The 21,926-nt window shown below is 40.0% G+C and overlaps 1 protein-coding gene across 4 annotated transcripts; it reads right to left on the bottom strand.

Moving 5' to 3' along the window:
* Positions 1-725: 725 nt before the first annotated feature.
* On the bottom strand, positions 726-21,847 carry GTF2H3 (general transcription factor IIH subunit 3). Of its 4 annotated transcripts, XM_004017318.6 has the most exons (13): positions 21,777-21,847; positions 18,195-18,274; positions 14,136-14,242; positions 13,538-13,704; positions 10,337-10,399; positions 9,073-9,102; positions 8,874-8,902; positions 6,434-6,508; positions 5,231-5,284; positions 3,247-3,315; positions 2,710-2,845; positions 2,394-2,430; positions 726-2,301 (listed from the first exon to the last, which is right to left on the bottom strand). In XM_004017318.6, the coding sequence occupies exons 1-13, from the start codon at positions 21,787-21,789 to the stop codon at positions 2,232-2,234; spliced, it is 930 nt and encodes a 309-aa protein (XP_004017367.1). In that variant the 5' UTR covers positions 21,790-21,847; the 3' UTR covers positions 726-2,231. The 4 variants fall into 4 exon arrangements, with proteins under 4 accessions (XP_004017367.1, XP_042090493.1, XP_042090492.1 ...); XM_042234559.2 differs by lacking the exon at positions 18,195-18,274; XM_042234558.2 differs by lacking the exons at positions 9,073-9,102; positions 10,337-10,399.
* Positions 21,848-21,926: the final 79 nt, after the last annotated feature.

Below are 21,926 nucleotides of genomic sequence, written 5' to 3' on the forward strand. Positions count from 1 at the left end.
TGGGGTTGCAGAGTGGGACAGGAGTTAGCGACTGAACAACCACCACATAGAGCTCTCAGATCTCTGAAAGTAGGTCTTCTCAAAACTACACACACGAAGTTTTAGCACCATTAGAACAGATGCAAAATTACCAAAATTCTGCCTGGGGAAAAAAAAAATTCATTTTTCTTATGTCAGCAGCCTCAAAGGATCACAAGCGTTATCATAGCTCAGTGACTTAAAGGTGCAGGGTCTGAGGTTGGACTGCATGGTTTGAATTTCACCTTCATGTTAAGTGATCTTAGGAAAGTCACTTAACCTCTCTAAACTTAGGTTTCCTCAGCTTTATTTCCGCCCCCTCATCTTTAAAGGAGGTAATAGTCTCTCCCAAATAGGGTTGTGTGAGAAGTGAGGCAACACACCTAATAAGCTTAGCCTAATGCCTGATGTACAGTAAGTACTCAATAAATGTTCACTCATTTTGTTAGCTATTAGATGAGCGGTAAACCAATTCACGGGCAGAATCCATGTACGGTGCATAAAAAATCTTCTATTAAAAACTTCATACCAATCTATAGTTGTATAGTATTTGTAACAATATTTTTGTGTATAGTTTTAGCAAGATTGAAATTAAAGTTCTTTAGAGTTGAATAAAAAATTGACATGTGAACAAACCCAGTTAAAAAGTACACAGTTGAAGATGAATGAGCATGAAATAACCAGTAAGAAGAAATAACTCAGGGAAATATGAAAATTTTAATTATTTTATTATAAAAATTTATACAAAATAAACCATAAACACAACAGCTAAAATTTAAACAGAATTAAGACAGTTCATAAAACATTTCAAATGAAAAAGTAGTAACAAAAACCTTATAAGCTTGTTTGAATTTAGTCATCTTTAGATATATGATGCTTTATTTCCTGGCCTTAAAAATAGTGATCTCCATTACACTTAGGCTGTGAAACATTAAATATTATTTTAAAAAGACATTCTTAAACTCAGAGATTAACAAATACTTGGAAAGTGACCACCAAAATCTTTGTGTATCTGTTAACAAAATTGTAAATCCAGAATATAAAACCTACCTGAAATAATCTAACCAAATACCAAATTATTTAAATATTTGAGATAATTTTTGAGATGGTATCAAAAGAAAATTAAAATCTTATTTATATATAATGTTGTATACACATATAGGTTTCTGTCAGTATATTTTCTAAAAACAAATCAAACTGGCCACCATTCTTGAAAACCCTTCCTACACTATGCTGGAATTTATAAGGACTTTTAGTAACTTCCAGGTTACATAGAAAAATAAGTTGTTTACTGTTGAAATTACAAATAACTTTTCTTTTGAATTGATACAAGTTTTCAGTATTAAGCCCAAAGTTTCCAAAGAACCATTCTCCAGTATTAACGCCTTTTCCCTCCTCTAAAAAGGAATGAATTCTATGTGGGGCAACACTTAGCTTGAAAGAATCCATTCTCCCGGAGAAACTCCCCTTGCGAACCCACCATTCTCCCGGAGAAACTCCCCTTGCGAACCCAGACTTTGGCTTTCACGAATAAGCTCTTCACACAACTGGTTTTGAAAAAACAGTTCCTTCCTGACTACTGTACTCGCTTTCCATACTCGTTTAAAATCAGATTTTGGAGATACTCAGTGACAAACTCTCATTTAGGTAACTGTTCAAACATGTGCTGTCAGACAAAAGAATAAATACCTGATCATAAATGGAGCTAAATCTCAATTGAGAAAATAAGGACTTTATTTACATGAATACTGTTGAAGCTAAGTATTGACTCAAGTAAGATGTTCTATCTTGATTGATGCCATTATTCCATAAATAGTCACTTTTTTCCAGAACTGGGCCCAAATTTCATGTTGTACATTTCACAGTAAGGACCCAGACTTGGGTAGGTTCTGATACCTTCCATCAGTCAGGACAGACTGTCTTTGACAAATGATCATCTCATTAAAAAAAAAAAGTCTCAAATTTGTGCTTTCTTCCCCCATTTCTGGGGCAAAAACCAGCCAGAAAAGACTTTAGGGTATACTGCATAGAATGACTCCCTCAAATAAATCAGCCCCCCAGAAGCACAAGATAAGGATGATGTTTCACAATATTTCCTGTAAGAAAGCTCATTATCTTACACACATCTCTATTTTTTCAGAGCCTCGCTAACAAAGATTCTGCCATATAATTTCTATAACCAGCCTTAAGTGATAGGGAAATTATTTTTATTATCATGAGGACATTTTCAGTTTCTTTTTCTTGGCCTTCAGTACAGGAGGCAGAGAAATCTTAAAGGCTGTCCTGAAATAATACACAGAAAAAAATAAAACACTTTTTAGTGCTCTAAATCTCTGGTAAGTGGGAGCCAGCCACATAACCCCAAAGATACTTACTCGCATGTGGTACAGATTGGGCTGAAATTGCAGAATACTGTACATTGAAACAAACAAAAAAAACACCAGGATGATTTAGAAGCAACATAGTTGAAGATATCTTCTGCACACTCCCCTCCAACATAGAAAAACTGAGTATGGACTCAGTCCTCAGTAAGGACTTCCCTGGTGGTCTAAGAGTTAAGACTCCACTTCCACTGCAGGGGGCACGTATTCAATCCCTGGTCAGTTAGCTAAGGTTCCACACGCCACACAGTGCTCCCTGGCCCCCACCAAAGAAAGACGTTAGAAAGAAAAACTCAGTACACGAACTTACTTGACAAGCACACAGAACAGACGTAGCCGATTTCAATGAGATTTCGATGACAGAAGCAAGCAGCCCGGTAGTCAACATGAACTGGGGGTGGGAGGATTAACTGAGACCTCTGATCTTGATCAGGAAGAAAAACCCACTATATGAAACAAACAAATAAACAAAAAATGACCATGAAATTTTTATTTAAAACACAGGGGAAAACAACCAGAAGCCAAGATATAGATATTAGACATCAGCCAGTAAACACTGAGAATACTAAACTGGATTTCCCTTGAATGTCTGTTGAGAAATGTCTATTTTTCATTCCACAATTACTGAACACCTCCACACACAGGCACTGTGCTGTAAACAGTCATACAACATTCTACATAAAACTTACACGGTCCAAAGACTACTGGAAGCTGGAATTCCCTAGGTCACCCCTCTACTCCTTTCTTCCAGTTACTAGGCATCATCCATCTTGTTCCTATTCATTCCCCAGGAAACAAGGGTCTCTCTTGACTCAAGGCATTAGGTTCACTGTTGACGCTTCCTTACCAGGAGATACTGCAGAAGGGAAGGCATCTGGGGCACCTTCAAGTACAGTCCCCCTGTGATGTCACAAGCCTGTAAGACACACAAAGGACTCACTGCCACGTGTGCACTAGCTTTTACAGATGGAGGTCATTCTCACCACCAACTCTTCAGGTCTACAACATAGCAAATTAAAAGGGCGTCTCTTCCCAGAGTGAGGGAGGACTCGAAACTTGCAGCCACCTCTCCAGATGTTCAAACAGCTTGTGTCTTCCCCTTGGTCCATGCCCTTTCACCCTTTGAAGCCTGCAGTTATAAGACACTACAAGTCCTTTTTCCTGTTTGTTTGCTGGTGGTAAGTTTTTATTCCTGCCATGCTTATTCACTCTCATTATATTTTCCAGTTAACAGTTTGAGATATAATTCACACACTATAAAAGCTATCCTTTTAACATGTACGATTTACTAATTTTTAGAATATTCACAGCTGTGCAACTGTCCCCGCTATCTGGTTGCAGAACATCTTATCACCCTATATCCCCATTAACAGTCACTCCTTTCCCCTGGCAACCACCAATCTGCTTTCCGTCCATGGACTTGCCTATTCTGGACACTTTGTATCAACAGAATCAGACAAGCTATGTCCTTTTATGACTGGCTTCTTTCACCTAGCATAAGGTTTTCAAGGTACATTCATATTGTAGTCTTGTAGCATGTATCAGTACTTCAATTCCTTTTTATGACCAAATAATATTGTACCACATGGACAGACCACAGTTTGTTTATCCATTCATCCACTGATAGGCATTTGAGTTGTTTGCACTTCCGGGTTATTACGAATAGCACAACTGTGAATATTCATGGACAGTATTTTGTGTGGACATGTTTTCATTGAATAAATATTTAAGAATGGAATTGCAGACTCAACTGGTAATTCTATGTTTAACATTCTGAGGGAGTTTCAGATCGTTTTCCAAAGAGGCTGTACCACTTCACATTCCAATAAACACCATGCATCTACCATCAAGCTTAAGAAACAGGACAATCCTAGAACTTTTGAGGCTGGTGTACTTTCTGGCTGTACCCCTCTTCCCCAGTCAATCCCCAGCAGTAACCTAAACTCAAAGTTTTCTGTAATTTTATGCTTTTAACTGATCTTTTAGGAAATAATGTTCCTTGTGATCAAAAAACATTTATCAAAAGTTTAGTATTGTCTTCAGTCTTATTTCCAGTTTTCTGGTTTTCCTTTTCCTTTTTAAAGTAAAACTCATTTTCATGTTTTGATTAAAAGTTAACATCTAACAGTGCTGTCCAAGAGAAACATAATATAAGCAACATACATAATTTTTAATTTTTTAGCCACATGAAACAGAACAATGAAGAGATAAAGTTTTAGTAGCATCTTTTATATAACTCAATATATTAAAAGCATTACCATTTTAACATGTAACCAGTATAAGAATCATTAATGAGATATTATACATTGTTTTTCATCCTAAGTCTTTGAAATTCAGTCTGTATACTCATACTTTTCAATTCAGATCAGACTCTTTTCAAGAGCTCAACAGTCATATGGGTACCATTAAGGACAGCACAGATCTGTATCCTATTTTTATAAAATTCTCTGCTTAGTGATCTACTCTTCCATCTGTATGTATAGAGCGATCATGCTGGTCACCTAACATTAACAATAACCTCGGGATGAAAGGATTTGAACAGATTTTTCTTTTCTTTTTTTTTTTTACTCTTTTTAAAAATACTTTTCTGTACTGCTTGAATTCATTCTAATGAGTGAATTATAATACTTTTACAAAGTCAATCAAATCATTATGTAGAATATAAATAAGAATTTCAAAGGAACCAGAGAGATGCTGGTGCTCTAATCTAAAGTATCATAAGGGATAATCCCTAAAGCTGTGTGAAGACTGGTGGGTGAGAGGCATTTATCACAGGTAACAGAACTCACTATGCTTTCAGAACCACCATCAAGCATTCATTTAAAATATACCTGTTGGAGGAGTCCTGAATCGGAGTCTAACACGCAGGCATCGATCAAAATATTCTGAAATGGACATTTCAAAAAATATTAACAGGAACAGTGAAGACTACCTTATAGTGAGAACCTACTATATGTCAGACTCTATTCTTAAAACAACTCATTTAATATGCATGGTTACACTGCAAGTAGATATCTGATGTGCATTTTACACTGAAACACCCAGGCCTTGGCTGGGTGGTGGTCATGGAGCCAAGGGCAAACAATGCTGTCACCCCCAACCTGCCTGTCCCCGAAGTCCATGGCCTTTTCACTATATCATGCTGCCACTCCAAGATGGGAAACTTTACAGGTGACTATAGCAGCATTTTAGGTTAAAACGGAAGTTTGTTGTTTTTTTTTTTAAGTTTTTTGGCCATACCACCACAGCATGCAGGATCTTAGTCTCCTGACCAAGTACCAAACCTATATCCCATGCCATAGAAGCATGGAGCCCTAACCACTGGACCATCAGGGATATCCCAAAACTGAAGTGTTGTGTTTTTTTTAAACTGAAGTTTTAAGTAAGTTTTTTTCAACATGTCAAAGAAGAATATGTATTAATGATAACTCATCTGAACATTTGAGTTATTTACAAAGTAAAAATAGCAAATATTTATTGTTGTTGTTTAGTTGCTAAGTTGTGTCCAACTCTTTTGTGACCCCATGGACTGTAGCCCACCAGGTTCCTCTGTCTGCAGGATTTCCCAGGCAAGAATACTGGAGTGGGTTGCCATTTCCTTCTCCTGGGGATATTCCTGACCCAGGGATTGAACCCGCATCTCTGCATTGGCAGGAGGGTTCTTTACCACTGAGCTACCTAAAACCTCCCTAAAGCAGAAAAACAAAAGAAATTGAGGCCACACATGCAGCAAACTGTTATAAAACTCAGGATTCTTAGCCTGAAGTCTAAGGATGGGCTAAACAGGGTTGTAACTATACATGTAGTTATAAACAAACGTGAGTTTGAGTGCATATTCTTCTGGGGATCCACTAGATTCTCAAGGGTGCGGGACTCAAAATAGAAAAATGACTAGTATAAAACATGGATTCCAGATTCCCAATCCCTTAGTAAGTATTCAGTCAGACTATTTCTTTAAGCAGGCCATTCAAACAGTAAAATTAACTCCTTCATTATGAAAGCAATATTCTTTAAAAAGAAGGCTCTCGATTCACCTGCTTCTGTGCTGCAAAGATGACATTCATGAAGTTCATATACTGCAATGCACTGTCTTCTGCAGCCTTAATCACCTAAAAATCATATGCGTGTTAATACCTTTCAGCCCCATTCTAGTACTCTTACTCAAATGTCAACACAGTATACAACAAACTACAGTCAATGTCATCTTTCTAATTTATCTTTGTAGTTATTAAAAATCTCCCCCAAATCCTATCATTCAAGAGATAATCCTTGTTAATGGTTTCTAAAGAGCGTCTATGTGGACATGTATATACATTCACATCCAACAGACACAGACACACACACACACCCAGGACGATACCCTAGTATTCTGCAACCTGGTTTTGCAGTCCCCAATATCTGGGGGAAACAACCTTATGTCAATAAATATCAGTGTATATCATCCTTCATGCTGAGTTCCTAGGTTTTGACTATTTAACCAATTACCTACAGAAGACATTTAAGCAGTTTCCACATCTCAGTTTTTTTTTCAAACCTCAATTTTAGACAATGCTGTGATGAATACGCCCATCTACCCTTTGCACAACTGACTGGCTCCTAAGATAACCAGTGGGATTACTAAAGTGTCTGCACATTTCATTTTGATACGTATTACTGACCTGCCTTCGAGCAAAGCTGTACTAATTTATCCTCTCATGGGCGACACAAGGGAAGAACCACTAGTAGGGCTGCCATGTTTCCAAACGCTACCTGGTCCTTTGCATTTCCTCTTCTGCAGACTGCTCGTGTTTCCCACCTGTTCCTTTGGAGTCAACCCTGACTTTTAAAAATTAATTTACAAAAGCTCTTTTTTATTTTAGAAATATTACATTAATCCTGTCATGTAGTTATGTTGAAAACACATTTTCCTAATAGATTTTTTCTTTCCCCATCCTTGCTTTGGGGGTTTTATTTTTTTGAGGTCTTAAGCTTCCTTTTAAAGTTTTACATCATGCTTAGCAAAATACTCACCAACTGAAGATGATAAACACATATTTCCTTCCAGCACTTTTATGACTCGAATTTTTACACTGACATGTTTGATCATTACTAGCATGTGCTTAGGGGTAAGCAGTGAGATCTAGCTTTGTGTTCCTCCTGATGGCTAACCAACTGGCCCAGTATCTTTTACTGAATAATCCACTTCCTTCCTACACATTTGAAGTGTTTCATTTATCTTCTGTCAAACCCCACTATGTACCCCTTGTCTGTTTGCATACTACTGTACCAGAACCACACTGTTACTGTAGCTTTATAATGTGTCTGATGCCTAAAGGAGTGTGAATACAGAAGAACAAAGAGCACTGCTCCCCACCCGGTTCTCCAAGGGTTAAATGGGAGCCGACGGCAGCTGCCCACCGACCTCGCACCCTGAAAGGAGTCCAGGATGAAAGGCAGAAGGAGGCACTCAGTGCTTTGGATCAACAGGCCCTTAGACAGTCAGATGGGTATCTCAGGAAGAATTTCAACAACCCCAGAGTCCTGCCTCTTTGTAGGCAAGAACTGAAAAAATAGAAAAGCAATAAAATCACTAACTTGAGATATCTGTTCTTTGTGATTAGCAGTCATCTTTTACCAAGAGGTATGCTTGACTGTGTGAATTTCCTAGCCAAAAAAAAAAAAAAACCCACAAAAACTGGTCTCTCCTCTACCTCTTTGGGACAGTTTCTTGACAGCTGAGTGGCTGTCTCCTGAGCTATAATGCTCATAAAACCCTGAATAAAACTTAAACTCACAACAGAGTAATATTGTGTGTTTTTAAGTCAACTGGAGCAAGTGCCTGCTTACTATTCTCTTTCAGAAAGCTCCTGGCTATTCCCACTGATTTATTCTTTTAGGTAAACTCTTGACATTTTTAAATCCCCCCACTCTGCCAGGAAAAAAAAGTCTGATTAATATTCTGAGATTGCACTGAACTTACAGTTTAATCTTAGACAAACTAACATTCAAGAATAAAATATGGCTCTCCACAAACTAGCGTTTACCAGTGGGGAAGAGGGAAGAGGAGACGGGCAACACAGTGGTAGAGATTTGAGAGGCATAAACTATTACAGACAAAAAAAGCTACAAGGATATATTACACAACATGGGAAATATAGTCAATATTTTTATAACTATAAACGGAATATAACCTTTAAAAAACTGCAAATCACCACATTATATACCTGTAACTATATAATATTGTAGATCAACTATACATCAATAAAAATAACTGAAAACATTAAAAAATAAAAAAAATGGTTCTTTTTATTCAATACTTTTATGTCTCTAAGAATTTCAGTTTTTCATCATAATCAACTTTACACATCACTTGTTAATTAACTCTGGAATCTTAATATTTATTGCTTCTATTATAAATAGGTCTTATTTCTCAGTCTGTTTTCTAACTGGCTCTGGCTAGTATAAAAATATAGTACAGATTTCTTTTAATCTTACCAATATCCTTGATTTCATTTCCTGATTATCTATAAAGAGATAAAAACAGATTACAACTGAATCTCACTGAACATTTTATATATAAAGTTTTCTCACCAATTTTAAAACAGTCCCTCAAAGTTACAGTAGTAAAATAAGAATTACAGTCTCAAAAAAAAAAAGAAGAACTACAGTCTCACGGAAGATTGCAGGCTCTCACCTTTAACTTCCTTGTTCATTCTATGAATGTCTTATTTTCTTAGAATTAAGGAATTTAAAAATATTGTTTCATAAACAATAACAGTAAACAGAACAAATAAATTCAAATCATAGTTAAATAAATTCAGCATCCACCTACCTGAAAAAAAGGAAAAGCTCCATGACTCACAATAAACACACAAAAGAGATTGGGAGCTTCCAATCACTGACTTTGCAATCAAGTGGGTTTTGCAACCAGACCGAAATATGATTATTCTCCAAGAAAATTAAAATTAATAGATTTGCTTGTTCTACGGCTATCTATCATGTCCTAGATTTGAATACTGGCACAAGTAAATCAATACGCCAACCAAATGAGATGACGAATTTGTAAACCATACACAATCAGACACCCCCCGTCACAGTCTGGGAACGGAGGGATCACTCGATACTGTACAAAACAAATTAAATTACATAAGACTGAAAAAAATGTCACACAAACATTATCAACATGCTTCTAAAGGTAGGCAAAATAACTAATTCTCCTAGGGAGAACCAGCTGCTCATTTAATAAGCCCCAGGGTCAGTAAAAGGCTTTTAAAATCAAACACTGTTTCTAACTTGAGAGAAGGAAAATAAAGTTTTAATCTGTCTAATAATAAACAGAGAAACATCCTGAAGAATAGTTCATTGTGAGCTCTTAAGACATACTGGAGAAAGTAGAGTTTTCTCATTCTTACACCTTCTCCTAAAAACATGTTAAAGCATTTTTATTATCTTCTGCTCTAGAATACGCATGCCTTCCAGTAATGTGGGCATCCATGGTTCTAAGAAATATCACAGGTTAAGGTATCTTTATTAAAGGAAAACACAAAACAAACTTCTGAATGATTAAAACACCAAGGATACAGCAGGGGTTCCCTGGTGGTCCAGTGGTTAAGAATCCACCTTGCAATGCAAGGGACACTGGTTCGATCCCTGGTCTGAGAAGATCCCACATGCTACGGGGAAACTGAGCCCATGTGCCACAGCTAATGAGCCTATACTCTGGAGCCCTTGAGCTGAGACTGCTGAGCCCACGTGCTGCAACCACTGAAGCCTGCGCGCCCTAGAGCCCAAGCTCCACAGCGAGAGAAGCCACGGCAGTGAGAAGCCAGAGCACCGAAGTGCAGAGTAGCCCCCGCTCGCCACAGCTAGAGAAAGCCCCCAGGCAGCAACAAAGACCCAGCACAACCAAAGATAAAATAAATAAACACATATTAAAAAAGAAAAAAAAACAAGGATACAGCAAAGAGCTTTGGCAAGGGATCCTGCCAGCAGAGTCTCTGTGTGTTGACCCTCTATGTCACCTGTAAATAACAAAAAGCATTAAAAAGAGAATATTTATGTACTTTCTTGAACCAAAATCATTTTTAAACCAAAGCATTCATATACATGAAGGAAATCAGATAACATTTTCAAAACTGGGTTTATAAACACAGATAAGCAACTGTTAAACATTTTCTCAATTTAAAATACCCTGGTGGTTGGGGGCTGAATGGGGAGGAATGAGGGGTGGTTGTTTAATGGGTATAAATTTTAAGTTTGGGATGATGAAAAAGTTCTTGAAATGGATCGTTTTGATGTTTGCCCAACAGTGTGAATGTACTTAATGCTACTGACCTGTACCTTGAAAAATGGTTAAAATAGTAAATTTTGTTATAAAAATAAATACTAAAAAGTATCCTAGTGTTACTGGGGAAGGTTCTGGTTTCTCAATGATCCAAGTAGTACAAAAGTCTGTGTGTGACCGAGGGCAGCCTGCACAGAGGTCCCTGGCTAGGCTCTGAGCCTTTCCTATCACCTCTTCCTTCCCACTGCCCCGGGAAAGCTGGACCAGTGAAAAGAGGACTGGAGAAATTACCCTGGCTATGGGAAGTAGGGACAAAGTTCACAGCTTATCTGGAGACTTGAGTAAAAAAACCAACAACAAAAAAAAATCACTCATAAAAATCAAAATTCTAAACATCCAGTTCAACAAGGTGGGAGTCCAGATTAACACCCTGTAGGAACAGGGCTTGAAACTGGTCCGGGAGTGCTGATGCCTCACGAGGAGGTCAGACCAGGAAAGGTCTGGACCACTGTACGGAGAAGTTGGGCCTTTAGGCTGGAGGCTAGTGGTTTCCAAAATCTGATTCTAGAACCTGCTGGAGGAACATCACCTGGAAACTCAAGAAAAATACAAATTCTTGGGTCCTCCCTGGTGCGGTGCTGTGCTATGCTCAGTCGCATCTGACCCTTTGAGACTCTATGCAGTGTAGCCCAACAGGCTCCTCTACCACGGAAGTCTTCAGGCAAGAAGACTGGAGGGAGTTGCCATTTCATACTTCAGGGGACCTTCCCAACCCAGGGATCGAACCTGGGTCTCGGTCTCCTGCATTGGCAGACAGTTTCTTTACCGTGTGAGCCACCATCCAAAGCACTGGACCCTCCCTAGACCCACTGAATCGGAAACAATGAAGTGGGGTCCAGTATTTCATGTTATTGGGGTGTAACTTACAGATCTCAAAATTCACTCTTTTTAAGTGCACAAATCAATGATTTCCAGTAAATTTCTAGAGTTGAAATCATCACCATGATCCAACTATAGAACATTTCCATCACTCCAAAAGATCACTTAGGCCCATTCCCAGTCCCTTCTTGCTCCCCCTCAGTCCCAAGAGAAATCACTGGTCCACTGTCTCTAGAGTTGCCTTTTCCCTACCAGTGATTTGGACAAAGGAGACAGTTTAAAACCACTGCCTGCAGGCAATAGGGAATTAGCAAAAGTCTTTGAGGCAGGGAATACTAATTCTGATTTTTAGAATGATAACTCTAGAGGGCTGAGCGGAAGGACTTGAATGGGGAAAGAAGGAGAAAGAAGCTGTTATAATGATTCAACCGGGGCAACTGTGCCCGAAGAGGGTCATTTGGTTTGTACCTGCAAGTGTGCTCAGTCACGCCCAGCTCTTTGTGACCCCATGGACCACAGCCCACCGGCTCCTCTGTCCATGGGATCTATAGGCAAGAATACTGGAGCGGGTTGCCATCTCCTTCTCCAGGGGATCTTCCTGACCCAGGTTTCGAACCCGTGTCTCTTTCATCTCTTGCATTACAAGGCAGATTCTTTAACAACTGTGCCATCTGGGAAGCCCCAGCTGGGGGATATTTTAGCATCCAATTGGTTGAGGCCAGGGATGCTGCTAAGTAAGTATCCTCCAAAGGGCTTCCCTGGTGGCTAAGATGGTAAAGAACCCACCTGCAATGCAGAAGACCTGCATTCGATCCCTGGCTGGGAAGCTCCCCTGGAGAAGGGAATGGCAATCTGCTTCAGTATTCTTGTTTGGAGAATTCCATGAACAAGAGGAGCCTGGGGGCTACAGTCGATGGAGGCGCGAAGAGTGGGACATGACTGAGCAACTAACTCTTATCTTCCAAAGCACAGGAAACACCCACAATAAAGAATTCCCCCACCCAAGATGTCAGCGGTCCCACGGTTGAGCTATATGGCAGGTAATAAGGGGTCAGACTTTGGAGGTACTTCTGAGACTAAAGTAATAGGATTTTATAGATGATTAGATGTTGGTTTAGAAGGAAGCAGTCAAAATGAAAGCTTTTGGAAAAGCAGGTGGATGGGGGTGACAAAAATGAAGTGGTGGTGTAATTGAGGGGAAAGAAAATGAAACTAGTCTCGGGCTTATTAATGAGGCTGAGGGACACTTCAGTGGGGACATGTGCAGTGTGAAAGAAAGGCTGGATCAGAGACAAAGACTGGGAAGTGTTCATACACAAATGACAATTAATGGGGAGGTTGGACGAGAATATACAGAGGAAGAAAAACACGGTGTGGAATTAAAAAAAAAAAGTTTTTAAAGAAATAAAATGATAGACTTCCCTGCTAGGAATCTGCCTGCCAATGCAAGGGACACTGGTTCAATCCCTGGTCTGGGAAGATTCCACATGCCTCAGGGCAACTAAGCCCGTGTGCCATAAGTACTGAAACCCACGGGCCCTAGACCCTGTGTTCCGCAACAAGAGAAGCCACCACAATGAGAAGCCTGCTCACTGCAACTAGAGAAAGGCCTGAGTGCAGTGACAAAGACCCAGCACGGCTGAAAATAAATGAACAAAATTAATATTTTTAAAAAGGGAAGAAATAAGATGAAGGGAAAGTCAAAAATGGAAGAAAGAATGGTCTGAGAAAGAGGAAAAATGGGTCAAAACAGGCTATCCTCAGACACTAGAGTGTTTCAAGTGGAGGCTGGTGACCAGTATCCGTGCTGCAGAGGTCAGGCAAGCATCACACAGGCTTTTGTGGGCATGATTTTCAAAAAGAGAGAGAGAGAAAAAAAATTAAGTAAATAATATCAAGAATCTCAAACTTTTGGACTCAAAACCTCACAGACTTCCACATTCAACTCCATCTGCAAATAGCAATAACGGGAGGAAGAAAAGCTTAAAGCAATTACTTTTGGTCATTAGATCTTTGATCTCTTCAGCGATAACTTCATTTGCTGCTGTCAACAACTCGTATTTTCCATCTTTACTTCCTGAGGGAGTAAATTCAGAAGAAGGGTTTCCTGGGTCTCCAAAGAAGTCTCCAAGTCTGCCGTTCTTTCCAGGGTATAAGAATCGACTGAAATAGAAAAACAGACAAAAAACCCCCTAGTTATACCAGGCCTCAGTGCCCTCACTAAACATCAAAATAAAATTCAGCAGAGATAACAAAGACCACACCAATTCCAGAATCTCAAGAGTCCATCATAAACTTCAGTTTTACAAAATGTATGAAACAGGCAAATTGGCAATCATGAGTCTACCACCATGGAATGTTTTGATGATTTCACTGTTTCCTTAAAAAATGAGAGAAATAAAGAAGGTACTCAGTTACAGCCTCTTGAAACGCTTCCCGGTGGTCCTCACTCGTCAGATGACAACTGAAGAGAATTCCTACCAAATTCTAATGTACTACCGGTTTATTACTTGAGGTATGTTTGTCTAGCCCAGTAATGTCTCATCTCAGGGTCCTTAAGCACTGAGCAGGAAGAGCAATCACAGTGGTCATACCTTTCCTGAATGTGACTTGCTATCACTGCGAGTTTGTTGGAACGATTCATGAACAAATGAGAATTTCCCAGCACCATCACGGCATCAATGCATTTTGACAGAGTAAACTGTTGAGACAGAGAAGACAAAAGAATCTAAAACAGCTACCCAAAATCACATGTCAGATAATTATTCACGCTAAAAATCTGCTCTGGAGTTCCCTTCTCCAAGGTCATAAGCAAAAACATTGGAAAGGTATGGTTTTCTGATTCTGAACAGCAGAGACTTGCCCATTTCTGACTTGCTTAGAAAAACAAAACATGGCAGGTCAGGTCTCATGGAAGAGAGCAAAAGGAAGGAAGAGCTACTATTGGGGGATGGGATGGAACTGGGGAAGCTGGAGGAGATATGGTCATTTTTTATAAACATGATGATTGATTTGTGCTCCAGTTGACCTAGACAAAATTTAGTCAGTAGAATCAATCTTTACTAATGCTAGTTATCAAGAATCGTCCTTTCTTTCTCCTCCCATACAGAACTGTCTACTAGGTACAATTTCATCCTCTGCAATAATCAAAACTGTCTAATTTGAAATAGAAACTCAAGAAAGACTAAAATTCCAACTGAGACAAGAAATCACATGCAAAGACATTCATTTTCACTGTTACTGTTCCAGCTGTTATACTGTTAATCAATACAACTTATTTGTTCATAAATAAATGTATTCATAGCAAAAATATGGATCACCAAATCTGAAAAAGAAACTATAGTTTTCTAATTTTACTTATGAGACCATTTCCTCATCAGTACAATATTCCACAAATGTTTTTTGTATAACACTCAGGGAATAGTAAACATGTCACATCTTCTGTGATAAAATTACTAGCAAACTATTGCTACACATAGAATAGATAATACATATTGATTAAATGGGTAATTGTAACGTCTTTCAATTAATTCGTTCACTAAATATGCTAAGAACCTATTATGTGCCATGTGAAGACCCTTTTTTTTCATGGAATTTACATTCTGACAAGTATTAATATTACTAAAGAAAGAAATACTTTAAGCAGAAAACAAAACTGATAAATTTCACTCACTCTATTTCTTAAAATGTAAAACAAACCTATTAAAATTTCTACACACAACAAAAAACAACTAAACCAAAGTGAAAGGCAAATTAGAGACTGGAAAACTGCAAGACACGGAAGACAATGAGTTAACATTTTAACATAAAGAGTGTTCACAATCCAGTTAAAAAAGAAGGGTCACCCAAAGAGGAAAGTGGGAAACTCCCCCAGAGGAAAACACAAAGGAGGAATACAAAGGGCCATTAGATATACTAAAAGAAGACTCAGAGAGTTTTTGGTGCATCATACTGGCAAAAGATAAAATAAGGAAACAGAGCATCTTGTGTTAGTACCAAAAAAAGAAAGGAATCCTCATATACCACTGATGAGAGTTCAAAGTAAGACAGTCTTCCTGGAGAGTATGATAATATGTAGTGATATGCTGGACCAGCCACACAATGGAATTCTACTCAGCAATAACAAGAAATGAACTACTGATCCACGTAGCAACATGGACAAATGTCAAAGTAACTATGCTGAGTAAAAACAACAGACCAGTAGACCAAACAAGAAAAAACCCAATAACAAAAAACCAACTATATATACTGTTTGATTCCAGGTATGCTGCTGCTGCTAAGTCGCTTCAGTCGTGTCCAACTCTGTGAGACCCCATAGAGAGCAGCCCACCAGGCTCCCCCGTCCCTGGGATTCTTCAGGCAAGAATACTGGAGTGGGTTGCCACTTCCTTCTCCAATGCATGAAAGTGAAAAGTGAAAGTGAAGTCGCTCAGTCGTGTCCAACTCTTAGCGACCCCATGGACTGCAGCCTACCAGGCTCCTCCATCCATGGGATTTTCCAGGCAGGAGTACTAAGGTGGGGTGCCATTACCTTCTCCATGATTCCAGGTATATACATACCTTAAAAATGCAAATGAATCTATAGTGATATTAGGCAGATAAGTGGCTACCTCCAGGAGGAAACAGGGAGAGATGGGTGAGAGAAATTCAAAGGAATATGAAGAAACTCTGGGAGTGATGGATTTATGTGTTTTTGTTTTGTTCTTTTGGATACGTCGATCCGCTTACAGGATCTTAGTTCTCCAAACAAGGACGAAAGCCAGGCCACAGCAGTGAAAGCACTGAGTCCTAACCACTGGACTCTCAGGGAACTCCCATGGATCTGTATTTCATCATTTTGATTGTGGTGATAATTTCATGAATGCATACACACTCGAAGACATAACACTTTCAATACGTGCAGCTCACCGTACATCAACTTGATAAGGTTACGATCAAGTACATAACTTGTTCTTAATGGTGAGAACATGTCTAATTTAAGAATTTAATTAAGAACATGTCCAATTTAAGAATTTAAAAATTGGACATAACATTTTTATATGAATTTCATCAGAGAAAATATACAGATAGCTAGTAAGCTTATGAACAAAAGACTCAACATCATTAGTCATTAGGGAAATGCAAATTAAAACCACAATGTGGTACCACCACTTACCCTAGAATGACTATAATCAAAATGACACATGACACTTTCCTGGTGGTCCAGTGGTTAAGAATCCACCTGCCAATGTAGGGGACGTGGGTTCAGTCCCTGGTCCGGGAAGACTCCACATGCCATAGAGCAACTAAGCAATGTGCCACAACTACTGCGCCTGTGGGCTGCAACTACTGAAGCTTGTGCGCCCTAACGCTGGCATTCCACAATAAGACAAGCCCACACGCTGCAACTAGAGAGGAGGCCCCGCTCACCAAAACCAGAGAAAGCTGCATGCAGCCACAAGGCCCAGCAGAGCCAAAAATAAAAAATAAAGGAAAGTAATTAATTTTTAAAAAAAGGATAGGAATTTCCCTAGCAGCCCAGTAAAGACGCCACACTTCCACTGCAAGGGGCATGGGTTTGATCCCTGGCTGGGGAACTGAGATCCCACATGCTCTGGGTCATGGCCAAATAAACAAATTAATTAAATAAATAAAACAGCCTAGTCCCAGGTTCTCTTAAAAAATAATAAAAGAAAAAAGCTACCATCAAAAGCTACATACTATAGGATCTATTTATGGAACAAAATTATAGACCTGGAGAACATATTATTAGATTAGCACCAGGGACTAGAAAGTTGCAACAACCATAGAGAGAGCACCGGGGAGCTCCTTGGGATAGAACAGCTGTGTCTTGATTGTGGTGGCAGTTACACAAATCTCACATGTGCTAAGATTCCAAGAACTAAACATACACACACAGGTGCACGCAAAACTGTTGTTATCTGAATAAGGTCTGGAGATTGTACTGATGTCAATGTCCTGGTTTTGCTCTTTGTACTGCAGTTACAGAAGATGTTAGTACTGGGGGAAGCTGGAGCCAGAGCACACAGACCTCTCTGTACCAGTCTTAATTTCCTGTGATTCCATAACTATTTCAAAATACAAAGTATTAAAAAAAAAAAGACTATATATTATATGGAATCAATATATGAAATGTCCAGAAAAAGCAACAGAGAGACGGAAACCAGATGAGTGGTTGCCTACAACTCGGGGGAGGGCTTCCCAGGTGGCTCAGTGGTAAAGACACACCTGCCAATGCAGGAGATGCAGGTTCAATCCCTGGGTCATGAAGCTCCTCTGAAGAAAGAAATGGCAACCCACTCCAGCATTTTTGCCTGAGAAATCCCACAGACAGAGGAGCCTGGTGGGCTACAGTCCATGGGGTCGCAAAGAGTTGGGCATGACTTAGTGACTAAACAATAACAGCTAGGGCGTAGAAGCAGTGACCGACTGCAAACAAGCACGAGGGAACCTTCTGGAAATAGAAGTTTTATAAAATGGAATTGTAGTAGTGGTGATTATACAACTTTACTGGGATTTTTACTAAAAAACACTGAATTATACATTATAATGGGTGAATTTTATGGTATGAAATTATAGCTTAATAAAAAAGCAATATACACATATACTCAGTCAAATCAGAACTATCCAAAAGCCTTCCCAAGCAGCCTTACCTGAGACTCCTTTAATGCTTGCTTTCCCCACCAAATAGGGTTGGTATCAACTATGATAACTAGAAGATTCAATTCATCTTCTGCAAATATTAACAAAACAAAATTAGCCTCATAAAAGTGAAACAAAGCTAACATTTCCAATTTGTAAATTAAATCCAAAGCAAGCACCACTACATGCCTTTCTATGTATATAAGCTACCATCATAAAAGGAACACAAGATCAAGGTTTTTTTTAGACTTAAAGCTCTGGAGGCCCTTAGAGAGCTCTTGCTTGCCTTCTGCACATTGACACCTCTCATGCACTGCAATAGCCACCTCCAGCCTTTTTGGCACCAGGGACGGGTTTCATGGAAGACAATTTTTTCCACAGGTTGTGTGTGTCAGGGGGGTGATGGTTCATTCCAGGATGACTCAAGAGCACTACATCTACTGTTCACTTTATTTCTATTATTGTTACATTAGCTACACCTCAGATCATCAGGCATTAGGTCCCAGAGGTTGGGGACCCCTGCAGTAGACTATGAACACTGTGCAGTGGGACTTTTGTCTCTTCTGTCACTGTTTGTTCTCTGCTCTGAACACAATGCCTAGCATGGGGTGGATGCTCAATAAACATTTTATGACCCCAAAGATACATGCATCACAGATGTCTGGTCAAGGACAGAGGGCACTGATGGACCAGCACTAAGAACCACTAGCAGAATTTCAGGCATGGGGTAGGGCTGAGTGGAGAGAGATTTAAAGGGAGACGCAGAATCAGTCTGGCTCCAGGTACATCAAATCACCTTCCATCAAGGCCAATTACAATTAGTAACCAATCTTTAAAAGGTAAAAACCAGAGTGAAAAGCAATGGCTGTGTAAAGACTTTATTGTGGAAAAAAGTAAGCTACTCTCTACAAAGTGAAAGACACAACAAAACAGGCTAACACATTAATTAATTCAACAAACACTTACACTGAGTTACCAGTGTTAGGTGTTGGGGATACTGGATGCAAGCCCTCAGGGAGACTATATTCTGAGGTGACAGACATATGAACCAGTAAGCATACACTGTTATAAAAAACCCAGGATGCTCATTTAATAGCAGAAAGCAGCAATGCCTTGCTTACATACCCATATCCTATTTACTCTCCAAGGTCCCAAAACTTGCTACCTCCTTATTCAACAACAAGTCCTGGCTCCCCCATCTCAGAAGAGAGGAAATGTCAGCCTTTCTGTGTCAGACCTCGAACATGTAATCCTATCTTCCTGTCCCATTGCTGACAGCTCAGAAAGGGACTTAATGCTATCTTTCGCTTGTTGTTGTTGAGTCCAACTAAGTCGTGTCCGACTCTTGTGTGACCCCCATGGACTGTAAGCTGCCAGGCTCCTCTGTCCATGGGATACTCCAGGCAAGAACACTGGAATGGGTAGCCATTCCCTTCTACAGGGAATCTTCCTGACCCAGAGATTGAACCCATGTCTCCTGCATTGGCAGGTGGGTTCTTTACCAATGAGACACCAGGGAAGCTATCTTTCACCAATTATAAGATGTACTCCCTCCTTTTTTTTTTTTAACATTTGACAGTTGCTGAACTCAGGAAGGTACCTACCATTATGACTGATCACATTTTTTCTCTTAGTGATATATTAAATAAAGTAAAAGCATATTTCATAATCATATTGTCTTAGATCAGATGAAATATCGTATTCCTATTTTGCAAGAGAAAGTAACTTGCTCTAAGTCACATGGCCTGCTAACAAGTAACAAAGCTAACACCCAGCTCTGCAAGACAGACCTGCTTGACTCTAAAGATCGTGGCTAAAAATGACACAGATGAACCTACTTGCAGGGCAAGAACAGACACAGACATAGAGAAGGCACATGTGGACACAGTTGGGGGGGGACGAATTGGGAGATTAGGACTGACATATATGCACTACCATGTGTAAAACACATAGCTAGTGGGAAGCTGCTGTTTAGCACAGGGAGCTCAGCGCAGTGCTCTGTGATGACCTAGATGGGGGCTGGGGCTGGGAGGGAGGGAGATCCACGAAGGAGGAGGTATCTGTATACAGATAGCTGATTCACTCTATGCTGTTGTACAGCAGAAACTAACCCAACATTGCAAAGCAATTATACTCCAACAAAAAAACTGAAATAAACACTGTGGCTTTTCAATGCCCTATTGCCTCCTTCTGACACCCACAGTGCTGTCTCTCTTCTGATGACAGTACACACGACCTCATTTTACACTTAGCTGTGCTTCTGATCTCTCTTCCCCACTCAGCCCTCTTAATCGTGGACTTCTTAGAGAATCAGGAATGTTGTGTAAATCACAGAACAAAGTGTTTAGCACAGAACAGTCAGTTAATAACTGTCTCTCCCACAGGCCCTCAGTCCTCTGCCCAAAAGCCTTTGGCCTTATATCTCCATCAGGTTCCACTCCCCAATTCTCAGAACCATACAGTCCTTGCTACTATCAAGCCTGAGAAAAACAAAGTGTCACCTGTCAGGAGAGATGTGGATCCATACACATGGAATGTCCCTGTGGATTTCTTTCTTTGGGTCTCTACCTCCTCGTTTGTAGACAGGGGCCATACCAGATCTGCCTCCTTCATAGAGTTGTGATATTAAAACAGATAAATGATGCATGGACAATTGTTACTGCCCCTGAAAGGACCTATTTCTATTCTTGCTCTCCACAGTCCATTTCCCACACAGCAGTCAAAGTAATCTTTTAAGACAGTAAATCAGGGAATTCCCTGGCAGCCCAGTGGTTAGGATTCAATGCTTCCATTGCAAGAGGCCATGGGTTGGATCCCTGGTCAGGGAACTAAGATCTCGCAAAAAAAAAAAAAAAAAAAAAAATCGTAAATCAGTAATACTTTCTTGCTAGGAGCCCTAAAACGGCTTGTATTACACTTAAAATAGAGATCTGGTCCCAGAAGGGACCTGCACCTGGCTAGCTAGCTTTCTGATCTCATCCCTCTATTCCGCCCTGCTCCCACCACGCTGGCCTCTTTTTCCTCCCTTTAAGACATCAAGCTTCGTAACTGGTAGTTTAATGTATAAACGAAAGTCTCCACCCTCCTCAACCCGCAGGTGTCCCCTTTCCGTCTTCCCATTGCAATGTATTGATCAATTTGTCACAAGGCCTTCACAGAGCCTTTATAAAGTCACTCAAGTCTTAGTCTGAATATCACTAGTCTTCTCTGGACCCATACGAAAAGCAGCTCCTCCTGTTTCATCCCTGAATCACAATCGACACCATCATCACTTTATACTGTCGTCACAGCTCTTGTCACCCTTCTAAATTATTTTTTACTTACTTGCCTACTGTCTGTCTCGCTCACTAGACTGTACCCTCCGCTAGTCTGTCATGTTCTCTATGTATCTCCCAGGGCATGAAATAACGCCTGGCACACAAGAGGCGCTCCCAAAATATTTACTGAATGAATGAACGAATGAATACATTTGCTACTCCTTTAAAGAACAAACAGGCTCCACCCAGCCCCCAAAATACAGTCCATTTGGTAGGTCATCGCCGGGCAAAGTCTCCTTAGTCCCGGGATCCGGCTCCCGCCGGCGCGGCCCTCACCGTCTGAGACCATGGCGACCAGAGTCCCTCGGCGAACAGCCACTTGCAAGCAAGCAGACCTACAGAAGTGTACAAACCGCGACTTCCGGCGCCGCCGAGTGACGTAAGAGACGCCGCGCGCCTTACCCACAGCCCCGCCCCCAAAGCGCC

The sequence above is a fragment of the Ovis aries genome, chromosome 17 (assembly GCF_016772045.2).
Source record: "Ovis aries strain OAR_USU_Benz2616 breed Rambouillet chromosome 17, ARS-UI_Ramb_v3.0, whole genome shotgun sequence".
NCBI lineage: Eukaryota > Metazoa > Chordata > Mammalia > Artiodactyla > Bovidae > Ovis > Ovis aries.